This window comes from Mastomys coucha, unplaced genomic scaffold (genome assembly GCF_008632895.1).
Source record: "Mastomys coucha isolate ucsf_1 unplaced genomic scaffold, UCSF_Mcou_1 pScaffold17, whole genome shotgun sequence".
Taxonomy (NCBI): Eukaryota; Metazoa; Chordata; class Mammalia; order Rodentia; family Muridae; genus Mastomys; species Mastomys coucha.
In genome coordinates, this window is record NW_022196899.1 from 31,204,512 (window position 1) to 31,221,661 (window position 17,150).

At 36.3% G+C, this 17,150-nt stretch overlaps 1 protein-coding gene across 3 annotated transcripts in view; it reads left to right on the forward strand.

Annotated features, from left to right (window-relative positions):
• Spata5 (spermatogenesis associated 5) overlaps positions 1-17,150 on the forward strand; it is a 173,177-nt gene that overhangs the window by 31,614 nt on the left and 124,413 nt on the right. For all 3 annotated transcript variants that reach the window (XM_031376652.1, XM_031376651.1, XM_031376653.1), the window contains exons 11-12: positions 12,619-12,828; positions 15,630-15,683. In XM_031376652.1, coding sequence (XP_031232512.1) covers positions 12,619-12,828; positions 15,630-15,683 — 264 coding nt within the window. The remainder of the gene's footprint in view (positions 1-12,618; positions 12,829-15,629; positions 15,684-17,150) is intronic.

Here is a 17,150-nt window from a genome sequence, read left to right on the forward strand (position 1 = left end):
AGATGTAGAGGCTCACAGCCATCCATTGAACTGAGTACAGGCTCCCCAATGAAGGAGTTAGAGAAAGGTCCAAAGGAGCTGAATGGTTTGCAGTCCCTTAGGACGAACAACAAAATGAACTAACTAGTACCCTCAGAGCTCCCAGGGACTCAACCACCAACCTAGGACTATACATGATAGGACTAATTGTTCTGGCAGCATGTGTATAGTAGAGAATTGAAAAGTTGATCATCAATGGGAGGAGAGGTTCTTGACCCTGTGAAGGTTTTGTGCCCCAGTATAGGGGAATGCCAGGGCTAATAAGTGGGAGAGGGTGGGGTGGCAAGCATGGGGAAGGGGAAGGTAGTAGGGGTTTGTTCTTGTTGTTTATGTTTGTTTGTTGGAGGGGATATTGGGAAAGGAGAAATCATATGACATCTAATTAAAAAAAAAGAATTGTTGAGAATCATGGATCCCAGATAGTTATACAAATATCAGTTTGTTCTTTTTCTATTTCAGTGGTTAAGTCAGCTTTATGCTACTAAATCAAAATACCCAGGTAGATTTGATAAAAGATATATTTTCTTTTGTTCATGCTTTGATAGAATTTCAGTTGTTTGGTTTTTCTGAGACAGGTCCTCCTAAGAGTCCCGCCTAGTTGAACTCACTGTGTAGTGAGGAGAAGCATAGTTCCTTCTGCTTCTGCCTCTAAAGGACTTGGGATTGGGGCAGAGGGGAGATGTGTTTTTGTATGTGTGTACATGTACACATGTTTGTATGTAAGTGTACATATGTAGGTGTATAAATGGAGATTTGATGTCAGTGTTAATACCCTCCTTAGTTGGTTTCCACTTTATTTTTGAGAAAGTGTCTTTACGAACCTGGAATTCATCCATTCAACTTGGCTGGCTAAGAAGCTCCATGAGTCAATCTCTGCCTCCCCAGCACTTGGATTACAGATATGAATTGGCACATCTGGCTTTTTATGTGGGTCCTGGAGTTCCTTGTATTAAAAATACTTGATTTACATAACCAGCTTCCTCATGCCTGCCTCAGGTTTGTTGATGTCTAACATTGTTGGTTTTCAGGGGCAGAGGGGTAGGATTGAATGGCAAAGAAAACTTCTCACCTGTGTAAGCTAGGAAATGAAAGTGAGGAAGTGAGGGACCAAAGTTTATCTTACAGGCACATCCCTTGTTACTTGAAGTTTCTCAGCAGTCTTTATTGTGTGATGTTTCCACCACTGTCCAAGGTGTTCAATTGAGAAAGAGGCCTTTAGTACATTGGTCTTTGAGGGAGGCTTTAAGATCCAAGCCATAATAGTATTTTATAACAAATACATTTATTGATGATATCTGTTGCCTCCAGCTTTTTATTACTGTGAATGAAGCTGGTATGAGCTGGTATTCTGTGAATATAAGATTTTTTTACTTGAATAGATTATTAAGAATAAAATTTAAATTGGTAGAATAGGTTGTATTTTAACATTTTTTTAGTAGCCTTAGTTTTCTTGGAAAATATTAGCATAATTTAAGAACAGACAAGTTTGACCATTATCAACTAAAGATATTTAATGTTAGTTTAGATTTTATTACACACAATTTCACAGGAACAGAAAGTACCAATTATGTGTGGATTTTTGTAATGTCCCTAGCTGTGCTTGATTCAGGAAATATGATCTGGATGATGATTAGTAATCATTGATAATTGTTGCTAAGCATGAGCTTACTGCCATGCTGTTTTCTGTTTTATCTTCCTTTGTTCTACTGTTGCCTTTGTTTGTGCTCTCAGGATGTTTTTGCAGCAGTGTCTTGATTCCTTCCTCATGATTTCTGTATCTGTTACAGGTTTCTTGTGATTAGACTTAACATCTGATTTCTAATAGCTCAAAGTTTATTTTAGGCCAGTAAATGCAGCTGCACCTTTACACTCTTAGTAATACTCATGTGATGCTTAACATCTTTATATTATCTGCCTTTACAAATTACTATAGTTAAGTTACTATTAGTACTTTTGTCTTTTAGGTTCATATTAGAGTTAATGATATATGCACATTGTTAACAGGATTACACTATCTGAATCTTAGTATGTTGTTATTTTAATAGAGAGTATTTATTTTATTGTTTGTATCTTTTCATTTCAAATTGGAAAATGCCAATTAACATTTCTTACAAGGCAGGTATAATTATTTTTGCTTGCCTTATAAACCTTTTCATTTTCCTTCATTTCTGAAGCCCTTCTCTCCCTTTTAATATAGCATTTTTGGTGTACTATTTTTTAAAATATATCTTCTAGTGCTAGGGACCTGGCTTGTGGTGGAGCGTTTACCTGCCATGCCCAAGTTTCTATTCTCAGTTCCACATAGTAAAAAGGCATCTCAGCCTTTCTGGCCTGCAAGGTTTCTGGTAAGCCTTCACTGGGGATGAGGGGTGCAGTGTGCAAGGTGATCTGCTTTTCTCTTGCTGCCTCCGTATTCATTGGCATTTGAAAACTTGTTGGTGATTAGATAAATCTTCCTATTTATTGTATTTGAGGTCTTCAGGGATTTTTCTCAGTCTGTATGCCCACTTGCCTGTGCACAGTTGGGAAGTTTCCTGCCATTATCTCTTTAAGCACTAACTCAGCTCTCACCCCCTTTCTCTGCCCCTTCTAGAACCTTTTATGCCCTTTATGTTCATTTGTTTGGTGGTGTTCCATGAGTCCTGTAGGCTTTTTTCATTGCTTTTTCTCACCGTGTTAGGTAATTTCAAGAGATTTGTTATCTGCTGTGCTGTTCTTTCACCTGCTTGATACGCTTTGACATTTTATTTTGAATTTTTACTTTAGTCACAGTGTTGTTCAGTTTTAGAATTTCAATTTTTTCCTTCAGTTTTCCTTTTACTGAAAATAAATTCTTTTCTCATGTAATATATCTTGTTTATATTTTCCCCTCCCTCTATTCCTGTTAGTTCCTCCCTACCTCTCCCCTCCAATTCTCTTCCCTCCCTTTATATCATTAGAAAAGAACAGGCTTCTAAGGTAACAACCAAACATGACAAAATAAAATAAAGCAAAACCTATTATATCAGAGTTGGACAAGGCAACCCAACAAAAGGAAAAAAGTCCTAAGAGCAAGCACATGAATCAGAAATCCCCATGTTCTTACACTCAGGAGTCCCATAAAAAATACTAAGCTAAAAGCTGTACTATATATGCAGAGGACCTGGTGCAAACTTGTGCAGGCCCTGTGCTTGCTGCTTCCTTCAGTCTCTGTGAGGTCATATGAGCTGTGCTCAGTTGATTCAGATGGCCTTGTTCCCCTGTTGTCTTCCATCTTCTCTAGCCCTTTCACTCAATAGAGTTCCCTGAGCTGTGGGGGGAGGGATATTTGATGGAGACATCCCATTTAGATTCTCTTTCTGTGTATTTGGCTTTGAATCTCTGCATCTATCTGTTGCTGGATGAAGCTTTTCTGATGGTGACTGAATAAGACACTGATCTATGAATATAACAGAATATTATTAGGAGTCATTTTATTAATACTTTCTTTTTCTTTTCTGGTTTGTTGTTGTTTTGTTTTCTAAGTCAGTGGTATTTGGTTTTACCCTAGGTCTCTGGGATATCTAGTTTCTAGTTCTGGTCACCCAGGCAGTTTTGGGTATGGGTTCCATCTTGTGGAGTGGCCCTTAAATCAGACATTGGTTGGCTATTCCCACAAATTCTGTGACACCATTGTCCTAGCATATTTTGCAAGCAGGACAAGATTGTAGGTCAAAAGTTTTGTGGTGTTTACATTTCCTTTACGGTAATCATTCCGAACCAGAGACATTAGAACATATAGTTAAAGGCTCCTTGTAGGTACCAACTGTACTTCTCCATGTTTAGTAAACTGCATTGCTATTTTTCTCAGCAATGGTACCCTGCTCTGTCAGTTTGCAGAGACCAATCTGTTGTCTTAACAACAGCCTTTGTTGTTAGGAGGATTTTCATTTGACACCCCCCCCACACACACACTTAGGCAACAATTCAACTGAATGCAACCCAGTCCTGATACTGGAAGAAAGCCTTGTTTTGTAACAAGAGATGGCCATGTTGAGATTCTATATCCCCCATTATTAAGACACCTCATTAAGATCACCTTAATATATTTTAGGAAGTTTCCACTGTACGAGGCTTCCATATCATCCCTCAAATGCCCTTCAATTCTAGCCCTCTCACTCTACATTCTCTCCCTTTATGGTATTTACCTTTCCCCTCCCCACCTGATCTTCCTCTTTTGTTCCCATTTGCCCCCAGTCTGCTTATAAAATCTATTCCTGGGAATCCATGTGTCCACCCTAGACCCTTCCTCTATACCCAACCTCTCTTGGTCTATGGATTGTAGTTTGGTTGCTAGTCACTGTGTTCTTCAGTGTTAGAATTTCTGTTTGGTTCTTTATGTTTCTCTTTTGAATCCCCTTAGTTATATATTACTCTCTTGGTTTTATGTAATTGTATATTTTGGTCCCTTATAATTCCCTGATCTTTTTAAGATGACTATTTTCAAGGGTTTGCTCATTTGGTTGTAGCTTCCCAGGTGGTGGTATTACTGTTAAACGTACATTGATCCATCTTGTCCTAGATATTCAGGTATAGTACAAGTGATTTAATTTGTCCCTTTGGTGGTACTGTTTTATTAATTATTTGTGGTTATTGTGGCTTTTCGGTGTTATTTATGTAGGTGAAGAAGTAGATATTTCTCCTGATTTTTACAAATTAGCTTCTTCAAGAAATGTCTTCTCCAGCTATCCTATTAGGAGATTACAGGTTCTACACGCCAATTGCTGCTCAAGCTTCACGTGATATAACCAGCTTCTTGGATCAGCAAATGGGTAGACATGACATCTTGTTCTGTGAGTTCTTGCCTAGAACCTCAGTCTTCAGGATTTAGGATTGATGGTGAGATGATAGGCCTAGAGCCTGAGCCCAAGACTGGTGCTGGGGTAGTTAAAGTAAAACTATAGGGATAAGGTTAAAGCCTAAAGCCAGCCTGGGTCTGTGAGAGCTGTTTGAGGTAGTGGCTCTGGTCATAAGCCTAGTACATCAGTGCCTCTAGCCTAACTGTAAAGTTCTAGCACCTCAAATAAGCCCATGTCATCAGGAGGGAATTGGCCATTGAGTTAATGTCACTTCTGAAGTAAACATTGCTTGAATCCTGTTTTACGGGTAACAACTACTTGTATAAACCATAAGAAATCTGTTTCACTAAGTAGATATTCAAAATGTACTGCTGTAGTTTTTTTTCTGGCACCTTTTCAGTTAAGTCTATTTCTGGATGTGCCTTGTCAGTTGAATTTCATCAGATGAACTCATTAGTAGCTCTTTCCTGTTGTAAAGTTCGAGTGAAACAATTTAATTGACTGTAATTATGTTTCAGTCTTCATATACCCTTAGGATAACTGTAAGGAATTTGAGTTTTTGCTTTTTAAATACCACGAACATTCTTAGTCTCTTTCCTTTTCTTTCTTTTTAACAGACTCCAAAAATTGAAGGTTTTTAATGATACACATTGCTAAGAAGGTTTGCTTTTCTTAGGTTAGATGATACAATGTAGAAACTCTGTTAATGTCACGTTTATTTTGATAGACCTTTTTTCTTTTTTTCTCTCTCTCTCTTTCTTTTCTTTTCTTTTTTTTTTTTTGTTTTTCGAGACAGGGTTTCTCTGTGTAGCACTGGCTGTCCTGGAACTCACTCTGTAGCCCAGGCTGGCCTCGAACTCAGAAATCCTCCTGCCTCTACCTCCCAAGTGCTGGGATTAAAGGTGTGCACCACCACTGCTGGGCTAGACCTTTTTATTGTCATCTTATTTTTGTTTCCTGTTGTCTAGACAGAAAAGTATCTTCTACAACTCCCAATATCATAGTCTTTCCCCCCTACATTTTTATAGTTATAAGTAACAAAATTGAACAAGAAAGCACGTTTGGGAAATAGATTAATTTTAACTAGGAAATAAGTACTGCCAAAAATAAAAATATAATTTTAATCTTATGAAATATTTTAGAGTTTAACACCTTCATTCTGCTGGTTATACCTTACTTTTCAGGAGAAAGGAGAAACAATACGAAAGCTAGTGGGAAGATTGTTATTGCTTGTAGTTCTGATTACTGTGCTAAAACTAAATAGTCTTTCTTTCAGATTATAAAACTGGAAAACTTCATTGTCAGTACCTGATACTTGTCCCTTAATTTGTACAAATGTTAAACTATAGTTATGGGCATATGTTGCATTTGTGTGTATACTTAGGATTTCTTAATGACTGGCTGAAAGACTGTTGTGTGTGTGTGTTTTAGTGACTAGGGGAGAGATCTACAGAAGCCTCTGGCATTACAGTGGAACTAAAGCTCAGTCTTGTTTTAGGGAAGTTTCATTGACCACTATCTTTATGGCCTAGAAAACTCTGTATGTGTGTGTGTGATGTACTTCTTTTTTTTTTTTTTTTAACCTTTTCCATTAATATCTAAGAGCATATTTTTTCTGATCTCCTTTAAAGAAGCATATGGAGATTTTATGTTTTTTCTTCTGAGATTTTTTAGGTTTGTTTGTTTGTTTGTTTTATTTTTGGCAAGTGTGTATATTTTAATGTTACAAAGTTATTGTTGACCCTTCAAGACCTTTGGAACAGGTACTAAACCACTGCCTGTCTCTTAAACTTATGCTTGCACTTATTAGCACAAAATAACAAAGCGTGAAGTACTTTTTGGTTTCAATATTTTCTTTGAAATACCACCTTTAAGAGTGTTTTGTTGTTGTTGTTGTTGTTGTGTTGTTGTTCCTGACAGTAAAACTTGGCTTCTAATTAAAGGTCAGCAGTCGCTTTGGAGTTGACACTGTCTTCTCAGTAACTGCCCCAGGGTCTGAAGCGCCTTTATAGGTTTTCATTAACCCCCTAGCCTTTTAAAGTAGTTGTTGAATTTTATGTATTGAGTTGTTTGTTCTTCAGCTTGTATAGATGTATAATTAAAATGTTCTCTTGGAGTGTTCATCTAGGAAGTCTTGAAACATGTCATATTTTTCTTGTGGAATTTTCTCTCACTTATATGCTTATCTGACAGCAGCTCTTTCTTTACTTCCAACTATATTAGAATTAAAAACATTTTTAAAAGCCACATTAAGCAGGGCTGAGACAGAAAAAGAAAGGTCCCAGCCATAGAGTATCCAGTTAAGTTTGTAAGAGCTTTCTGCTAGGTAAGGTGACTGTAACTTACTAAGACAGTCCTAGAATGCTTTATATAATACTTATTGAAAGATGAAATATTTAAAGCTAGTACTGTCTGAAGTTAAGGTGGTAATTAGCCAGTTCCAGCACTTTATGATCTCATGGTGGATGCCGGGCGGTAGTGGTGCACACCTTTAATCCTAGGACTTGGGAGGCAGAGGCAGGTGGATTTCTGAGTTCGAGGCCAGCCTGGTCTACAGAGTGAGTTCCAGAAAAGCCAGGGCTACCCAGAGAAACCCTGTCTCGAAAAACCAAAAAAAAAAAAAGAAAGAAAGAAATATGATCTCATGGTGTCATGGTGGTGGTAATAATCCTTCTTGTATACTCATCTTTTTCCACAACTTCCTTCTGTGCCTTAAGACATTTTTCTCCCTGTAAAAGTAAACTGTAAAGGCTTATATTGAAATTATTTTTATGTTTTCTTAGCACATAGAAAGGGCTAATCTTTTTTTAGTTTTGAAGTGCTAAAATCAAAAGATGAAACTGACTACCTTTAATTTAAAGATTGTAGGGGTTATAAGAAAGAAACAATATCCTAAGTGAGGTAACCCAGACCCAAAAGGATAGGCATGCTATGCATTCACATACAAGTGAATATTAGTCATAAAATATAGGATATCTATGTTCACTGCAAAGGCCCAACTAATGTAAACAAGAAGGAAGGGGTCAGGAAGGAAGCAGCCATCTCAAGGACTTGCCAGATGTATGGGATAGGGGATGCACCTAAGAGTCAATGTGGGTGGTGGTAGCTGAGACTCATAGCAGTGGGGATATTGAGCCTGAAGCAGCCACCTCCTGTAGCCAGGAAAGAGCCCCACTGGAGGTATATGGCCACCAATTCCCTGCCCCCAAAACACCCACAAAACTTTCATCCCAATATTTACCCTGCTTACAAGAAATGCAGGGATAGTGGATGGAGCAGAGACTGAAGGAATGGCCAAATAATAACTGTTCCATGTTGAAATCTATTCCATGGGCAAGCACTAATCCCAGACATTGTTTATGATACTCTGTTATGCTGTTAGCCAAGAGCCTAGCATAACTGTCCTCTGAGAGGCTCTACCAAGCAGCTGAGTGAAACACATGCAGATACCCAGAGTCAAACATTAGATGAAGGTTGGGGACTCTTAAGGAAGAGTTGAGGCAAGGATTGAAGGTTCTGAAAGAGATAGGAACCCCATAGAAAGACCAACAGAGTCAATTAACCTGGATGCCTGGGAACTCTCAGAGGCTGAAACACTGATCAAAGAACATATATGGGCTGTAATGAGGTCCCTGGCACATATGTAGCAGCTATGTAGCTCAGTGTCCATGAACGTTCCCCAACAACTGGAGCAGAGACTCCCCCTGAAGCTGTAGCCTGATAGTGCTATCTGTTCCCCAACAGGGATTCCTCTTCTGGCCTCAGTGGGAGAGGATATGCCTAATCTGATAGAGACTTGATGCTGTAGTGTGGAGTGATACCCAGGAGGACAAACCTCTTAGAGGAGAAAGAGAGGGGGTTGGGAGGAATGACTAAATGAGGAGGGAACCAGGAGGGAAGCAATATTTGGGACATAAACAAACAAACAAATAAATAAATTTAATTAAAAAGAAAAAGAAAAAAAAGAAACAACACAAAAATGCCCTAAAAATGATGAGTAATTATAGTTAAGGATTACTCATGAAATTACAAATGCAATCACTGCTTTTATTTTTTGCCACTGTTCTTTTGCCATTGTGTTCTTCAAAACATAATGGTGATCATCTCTCAGACATCTAAATATAGGGACACTTAGTAAATCCTGTATCCCAGCAAATGTAATTTATGTCATTATATATTGATATAATATATACTAATCCTTAAGCCTCATAGTGAATGAGGTGTTTTAATTTTTATCTTATAAATTAAGAAGATATTAAAGAGCTAGAATAAATGATCAAAGTCACAATGAGTAGTTTATCAAATTTAAACTCATTTTTCACCATTCTGAGTTTTAGAAAATGTCATGGTTAGAAGATATGAAACTTTTTAAAAAGAAACAAAAGGCGGAATTGTGAATGTGTATGCAACCCCAGTGACTACTTTTAAGACAAAAATACAGATAATTTACATTCTTTCATAATCTCTAATAGCCTATTATGTCAACTATCTTCAATGTCAGGCAAGAAAGTGGATATTACTATATTTTTAACATTCTGATATCTCTAAGTCTTATACATGCAGTTTTCAGTGATATACTTTCTCAAATTTCATAATTGCTAAATAGTTTTAAGGTGGTTATTACTAGAGTTAAAACATGTTTATTTAGACTAAGACTGTATATCTTTGAGGGTACTTTTCAGCTTTGCTTTGCAGAGTATAGATTTCTGAAGATACTGTGCCTCTGTGGCCCCTAGTACATATAAAAGATAAGTGACTTAAAAAGTAACAGCATTTCTCTCATGTGTTTCAGTTATAATACAAGTTAGGAAGAATATAAAGACATCATAGTTGTAATAATAATTAGGGGTGGGATAAAGGTAATTTTATATTTTAATTGATAGGTTTGGGTTATAGAATAAATATTTGTTCACTGCATTATTTCCCATGATAATCTGATTTAATCATATGCATGCCTAATTTGAATAGGCATCAATGATTAATGGGATTTTCTTTAAAATTCATTTAAAGGACACAGGTTGCCTTTTGCACAACATATATCCAAAGCAGGTCTGGACTCATCTATATGTTGATTCTGGTTCCCAGATATGCCACAAGTAGAATTGGCCATGTATAACTCTTATGCTCCAAAGAATCTTCTCCTGGGATATGTTTATGTAGTGTGTTTTTGCTGTGTACATACAAATGCAGAGTCAAAAGTGAACGGCTCACAGGGTTTCAGAATATACTATCATTTTTGTTCTTGCAAGTTAATGAAGTTGCTTTTCTGACTGCTACATCTGCAGTGCTGCATGTTATACTCTATAGGATTTTCTCCCTATCAAGAGTGTACATGTGAGGAGATGCATGCCCATACATATGTATTTCACTGGCAAAGCATTTAATCAAATAGCATTCTAATGAGACCATCTTTCTGTGCCTTGCTATCAGAATAACTGGATTAAGTTCCTGAATCCTCTGTACTTAATGATCCCTGTTTCATTCTTTACTACCATTTTTAAAATTCTTCCCAGAAAATTTTTATGGGAGATAAAGTTATTAAGAAGTGACATCTTGGGCTGGTGAGATAGCTCAGCAGTTAAGAGCACCGACTGCTCTTCCAAAGGTCCTGAATTCAAATCCCAGCAACCACATAGTGGCTCACAACCATCCATAATGAGATCTCACGCCCTCTTCTGCTGTATCTGAAGACAGCAACAGTGTGCTTACATATAATAATAAATACATCTTTTTTAAAAAAAAAAAAGTGACATCTTTACAGCTTACTGTTTAAAAATATCAGAAAGTTCAATAATTGATTATGCCAATGTTCATATTGTTAGAGAAAGGTAGTTCTAAAGCAGTTCTGGGGATTACTAAAGCTGGTTAATTGTTCAAATCTTTGTGTGTACTTAATCATATTTTGTTTGGATCATTGTGTTTGAATATTTTTAGAATATAAATTATAAAGAATTGATCAAAGAAATTGAAATGTACAAGTAGGAACTGCACATCAAGGTGTAGTAGTTCTTTTGTACTTCTGCCAAATGCACACCGATTTATACTAATCACTGTTGCCCTCTCTGGTAAACAGTAAGTATGATTCTACCAGTCATTGGTCAATGCTTCAAGGTTCTAGGCTCACATACACTAATATCAAGGCTAATTTTAGTTTTCGTGATTGGTAAAATCAGAAATCAGCAAATGGGGTAGGAGGAGGGAAAATAAACAAAATAAGTCTATTGCTTATTGTTTAATGAGTTTCCCATGGTGTTTTAGTTACTGTTGACACCATGACCAAAGTAACTTTTATAAAAGAAAACATTTAATTGTGGGCTTGCTTACATTCAGAGGGAGTTAGTTCATTTCCATAGGGCAGCATGGCTGTACTCAGGTAGTTAACTGCAGTGTGTCTGAGATCTACATCCGGATCCATAGGCAGCAGGAAGAGAGACTGGGCCCAGCATGGGCCCATCTTCCATGATACCCTTCCTCCAGCAAAGCTGCACCTTCTAATTCGTGTCAAATAATGCCACACCCTGTCATTTTGAGCTTTTGCTAGGACTGGAACCTGTACCTCAGCTGCTATGCCCTTTTATTTGCCTCAGTAAAGCCTGCCTCATGAATAGTTGGGGGAAGTTTGTTAACTGAAACATTTATGAGATGTGAAACCCATACTGTCATTTATTTGTGTGTGTGGCTTTGGACAATTGTTTCACATCAGAACATGGATACTAGATTACAGACTCAAACTATTTTTCAACAAATGAGACAAACTTTAAAAAGTCAACTAAAAGGTTTAGCAATAAGTTATATCATTAAACAGCTTTATATAGGAAGCAGTAGTTATATAACAAGGAGACTTTTTAATATGTAACACTATTATGTGCTACTAATTTAACTCTTGTAATTCTTGAATTTTTTAAGGATCTTATTCTATAACAGGTTAACCTCCTCTTGTATTTTGCATGTCTCATTTTTCTTAAAGGTATTTTATTTTGCAACAATGTATTCAGAAAGGTGTACATATCCTAGGGATAACCAACAGCCATCTGATTCTATTTAAGACCTATTGATTAGGAAGGAATTCAGACCTGGTTTTTATAAATGTAGCCTACTACTTATGACTGGTGAGCCCAGAAGAGAGCCTATTAATACCATTTCTGTAAACCAACGTAAATTCTGAATACCCACAGGTAAATATAACTCTAATCCCCCATCAAGGTAGCTTCATTCTGCAGGAGACGATCATCATGGGTTGCCCAGCTAGACCAAACTATCACAGAATTTCAGGGAAATTTTGGAAGAGAGTGCAGAAAAATGCTGAGAGATGGAGAATCAGACTGTTTTGATATGATCCCCCTGATAGGTTATCTAATCCCAAATGATCAGCCATAAACACATATGAATTTAAACACCAAATGAAATCAACAAGTTATATTTGTAAATTTATGTATTTGTGTGTGATGATAAGTAAAGAATAAGAGGCAGTGAATTTCAGAGGTATGGAGGGTTTCTGGGAGAAACTAGAGGGTGGAGAAGGAGGGGAGAAATGATATAACTACAGCATTCATGTAAAATTCCCAATAAATAAATGAGATCTTTTGTTGCACTGCTATTTTTACTTTGAGCAGGAGTACAGTATTAACTTGAGGTAAGTATCATTAAAGAGGTAATTTTGTACTTACTAACAGCCTACTGACCTAGCCTACTGAGTCTTCATTTGCCCTTCAAAGGCAAATTACAATTAATGATAAGAAGGAAAAAATTTTTGTTTTTGTAGGTATCCTGGTCAGATATTGGAGGACTGGAAAATATCAAACTGAAATTGAAACAGGCTGTGGAATGGCCCTTGAAACATCCTAAGTCTTTCAACAGAATGGGTATTCAGCCACCCAAAGGAGTTCTTTTGTATGGGCCACCTGGATGCTCAAAAACAATGATAGCAAAAGCTTTGGCCAGTGAAAGTGGGTTGAACTTTCTAGCTATAAAGGTAGGATGTTGGAGTTTCAGTGGTTAATCTCTCTCTTAGCTTCTTTCCTTACACCCTGTATAATGTCTATTCCGTAAGGGACAGTTGCTTTTTGTTTCTTTTTTTGAGGCAGATGACAGTACAATATGAGCAGAGAAGATAAGAAATAAGTTGGTGCAAACACCCAGCTTAAGTAGAGCTAGTGTGGTACAGTCAAAATTCTGATGAGATGTATCTTTCATCTCCCTTCCCCAAATGAATGATTGGGAAGTATATGTTTTGACAGGAGCAGTTTTCTTCCCTTTTGTGCGATTCCCTCATGGTTTTTAGAGCTTCTGCTTACCTGCAGCACATCTGACTCACACTTGCTGTCTGTTTTCCTGCTCGTGGAAGTATTTCTCCAGAATGACCTTCTGTGTGTGCTGATGTGATTTTCAAGATGCTTTCCTCACAGTGCCTAGGTGTAATTCTATCACTTGCACATTTTACTTTTTGTGGGTATATTCCTTCATATTTACCTTAATCAACAGTTGATTAATTTGCCTACTCTAGACCTTAAACAGTTGATTTGAAATGTAATAGTCCAGACTACCAGGCAGGTGTCAGGTGCATTTAAGCAACCCCTGGGAAGACTGGAAAAATCAGGAAGTTATTACAGAGCAATATTGTAAAAGTCTGAGGTTACTTGAGTTTGTAACTGTAAAATAATGAAACATAGAGGGCTAAGTCAGGTTCAGTTTTCCCCAGATTAGTAAGGCGGTTGAGCAAATACTTTTGCATATTCTTTATTTGTTGTTTTGCAAATTTGAACAATAGAAATCTTTTCTATGGGTGCTAAAAATAATATATGTCCAAATAAGGTAATAATTATATAGTTTTTCTTGATCACATTTACCATTATAACATAACACATGCTGTCTAGTGGGAAAAATGTTGCAGTATCTAGTTGCTGAGGTTATTTGGTAAATAAAATAAAAAAAAAAAAAAAAACCTCCTGTGGTCTTAACAGTATATATTCTAAAGATTGGTATGTTGTTTTTAAAATAATATAAAACTTAGTAAATGTGAGACTTACAGACCATACTGTTTTCATCCCAATCTTATAGTTAGATGCAAATTGGTGTTTAAAATGCAGTATTTTCAAATTAGGCTATGCAGTTATTTATTTAGAAAGATTTAGAAGCCATCTTTGGAACTTGTCTGTTTACCACCATTTTATTTGCAGTCTTGGTACTTATGCAGTGAAAGGATGATTCCTTTCTCCCTTCTGGGTGTGGAGACAACAGTCTTGCACCCTTTGAGCTATTGCTAGGACTTAGGGCCTGTAACTCAACTCAGCTGCTATGCCTTTTGATTGCCTCAGTAAAACTTGCCTCAGTGAACAGTTTGGGGCAGTTCTCTGTCACCTGACACTTAATGAAGTTTCCACTTAATGAGGACTTTACAAATCTTTTAACTACTTTATATTACTATAATTTGTGGGGTTTTTTTTTTTCAGCTTTTGTTTCTGTTGCTACAGTTAGTGCATTAGTAATAGTCTTTCATGTGTTTCCTTGTGTGCAGGTAACAGTCTCCTTAGAGTATGTATACACCTAGAAACTAATGGGATATGTCCTCAATAGTACTAAATGATTTAAAATTGCAGGTTTTTATTGTTACACATTATTGATTATTGATTTTCTCAGTATCTCATGAATCTTTTTAATATATTGAAGCCTGGGTTTGCTCCCTAGTAGTCACAGTATTGGTATTGTAGATGGTTTTGAATATTTTACAGAAATGAGCTTTTTAAAATTGTAATGAATCTATAGCAGGCTGTAGTTTTCAGACCAAATCCAATTTGCAGCTCATTTTGGTCCAGACTTCTAACAATAACTTTCACATTTTTAAGGGATTTTTTTTCTCAAAAAAAAAGAAGAGTAAGAATAATATGTTAGTCTGTTATCTACAGAACCCAAAATATATAAATAATTATAATATTGTGTTATTTTTAAAGTGATTAATTTCTGCTTGCATAGGCAGGCTAGGAATCCTCCTGCTAAAGCTGATTAGTACAGTTTGATAGAGTTTGACTTCTCTCAAAGAATACCTGAAGACAAGAAAGAAATAGACAGATAACTAAAAGGTGGTTCAGACTTGGACAGCAGAAAGCAACCAGACACTATGGAGCTGCATCACAAGGGTGGTTATGAGAGTGTGATTCTGGAGTGGGTAATAGAGGGTGGTCCTGGGACTCCTGGCAAGGGTAATAAGAGGTGCCTACATGGCCTACTTGTATTGAGTGTAGTGTTAACAGTGGAAGACACTTATGGACTTTGAGGAAATATCATATATTGTATGAATCTTGCTCTGTTTGCTTAGTTTTTAGAATTTATCATAGAACTGTAAGAATATTTTTAACGTCTTCATTTATCTGATAGGGCTATTAATTTGATAGATTTAGGTATAAACTAATAAACAGATGTGATTACTTAGGAATCTACATGTGTGACTTCTTTGTAGGTCTTCTAAATTTCTTTGGTGCCTACACCATGCCTGGTGTATCATAAAACTATCCATAAGTGGATAATCGGCTAGAGAACAAGGTGTTATAAAATGTGCTTAGTTACAACTTTTCTTTTGTGTTGATTTGTGAGCTTTAGAACATTTGGCTTTAATTTTTTAGGTATAAATAACACCCTGAGGAAGTAGGCATTCAAAAGGAACTAATTTAAATAAATGATTTTTTTTTTTTACTTATTTTCTTTTTATGTATTTTTTTCTTAATAAGAAAATATAGCTGACTGTATGAAGACACTGAGCCATGTTTATGTTCTCTACAGGGGCCCGAGTTAATGAATAAATATGTTGGTGAATCTGAAAGAGCAGTTAGAGAGGTAAGAAGATTTCACCGTGAGAGGAGCACACTTACATCCTTCTGTGTAGTTTTTACTTAGATTTGGTAATGGAAAGTAGTCTCATTTTTTTTCTTCAAGCAAATACTCTTTTATTATTTGAGATGCAATTTTGAGTGTTCTTTAATATCTTGTGTTTGTTCTTATCTATCATACTATCCTTTTATTTTTACTCAAAATTACTTTCACTAATTTTTCCAGCTTCTTTCATGTTTATGAAAGAAATATTTGTCTTTATGAAGGGCAGTGAATCTATGTATGGGATTTTAAGCCTTCACATTCGTTTCTCATATTTGAAAATTTTCATCTTACTGACTTCGTGGTTTAGATGATGTATTTTCTTTTCCTTCTGTCATCTGACTTTTAAAGTCAAACTTTTAATGCCAGTTCTTGCCTACTAATACTTCTTCATTCTAGCTGTTGGGCCAAGTTAGGGCAACTAGAGTTACCATTTGATCACATGGCATGACTTTCCTAAATAGATGTTAACCTGCCTCACACAATGCCCTCATACGTTCATAGAAACTCTTTAAGGACAAGAACACACAAATAGACATGGAATATTTGTGAAGAGGGAATTCAAATGTTTTGTCTCAAAAAATTAAAATCATGTTTTGTCTTTTTGTTTTCAAATGTAGACCATCATGCTATTTTTAAAGTATTAGTTGATAATGATAGCATGAAGAAAGGCAGTATTTACTAATATTGAATTGGCACCTATATCTTTATGATCATGCAATATGTGAACAAAACTAATGGTCTAAGTTAGAAAAGATACATATCTGAATTTTTTTCTGCTCATGATGCTTTCTTCCAAACTTATTTCCACATGTTGTTCCTTGGCTGTTCATGGGTGAAACGCTGACTTTGGTGCTTTCTTTGGATTGTGGATAAGTCAGTCTTCAGTCCTATAAGATCTGGCCATTTTTTTTCTTGCCTGGGTTTTGTCTCAACATTTTAGTATACATTCTTTTTTTGTGTGTGTCTTGGTTTTTGTTTTTTGTTTTTTAATTTAAATGAGGTTGAACAGTTGGCCATTTTTCCTTGACTTTTCTTTTCCTAAGAAGGATGTCATCTAGTTGGCTAGTTGTTGTGTATATCACTCTTGGTCTCTAGCATTAGGACAGTGGTGTAAGATGGTATTCTGGTCTCTATGCCACCTTGATTCCCTGTTAACAACCTGTCCTTTTTATTAAAAACCAAAGCTTGTTTTGAGATAACAGTACTCATGATGTTAAATAAACAGTGATTAGTAAAGTGGGTCAATTTTTTAGGAAAGTGGCCCAATTTTCTAATATTTAATGATTACTTATTACCAATTTAAAAAGTCAGTTGACCATCAGAATTTGTTCCTTCTTTTTTTGATAATAAAAACTATAATGAGGCCGGGCAGTGGTGGCGCACGCCTTTAATCCCAGCACTTGGGAGGCAGAGGCAGGCGGATTTCTG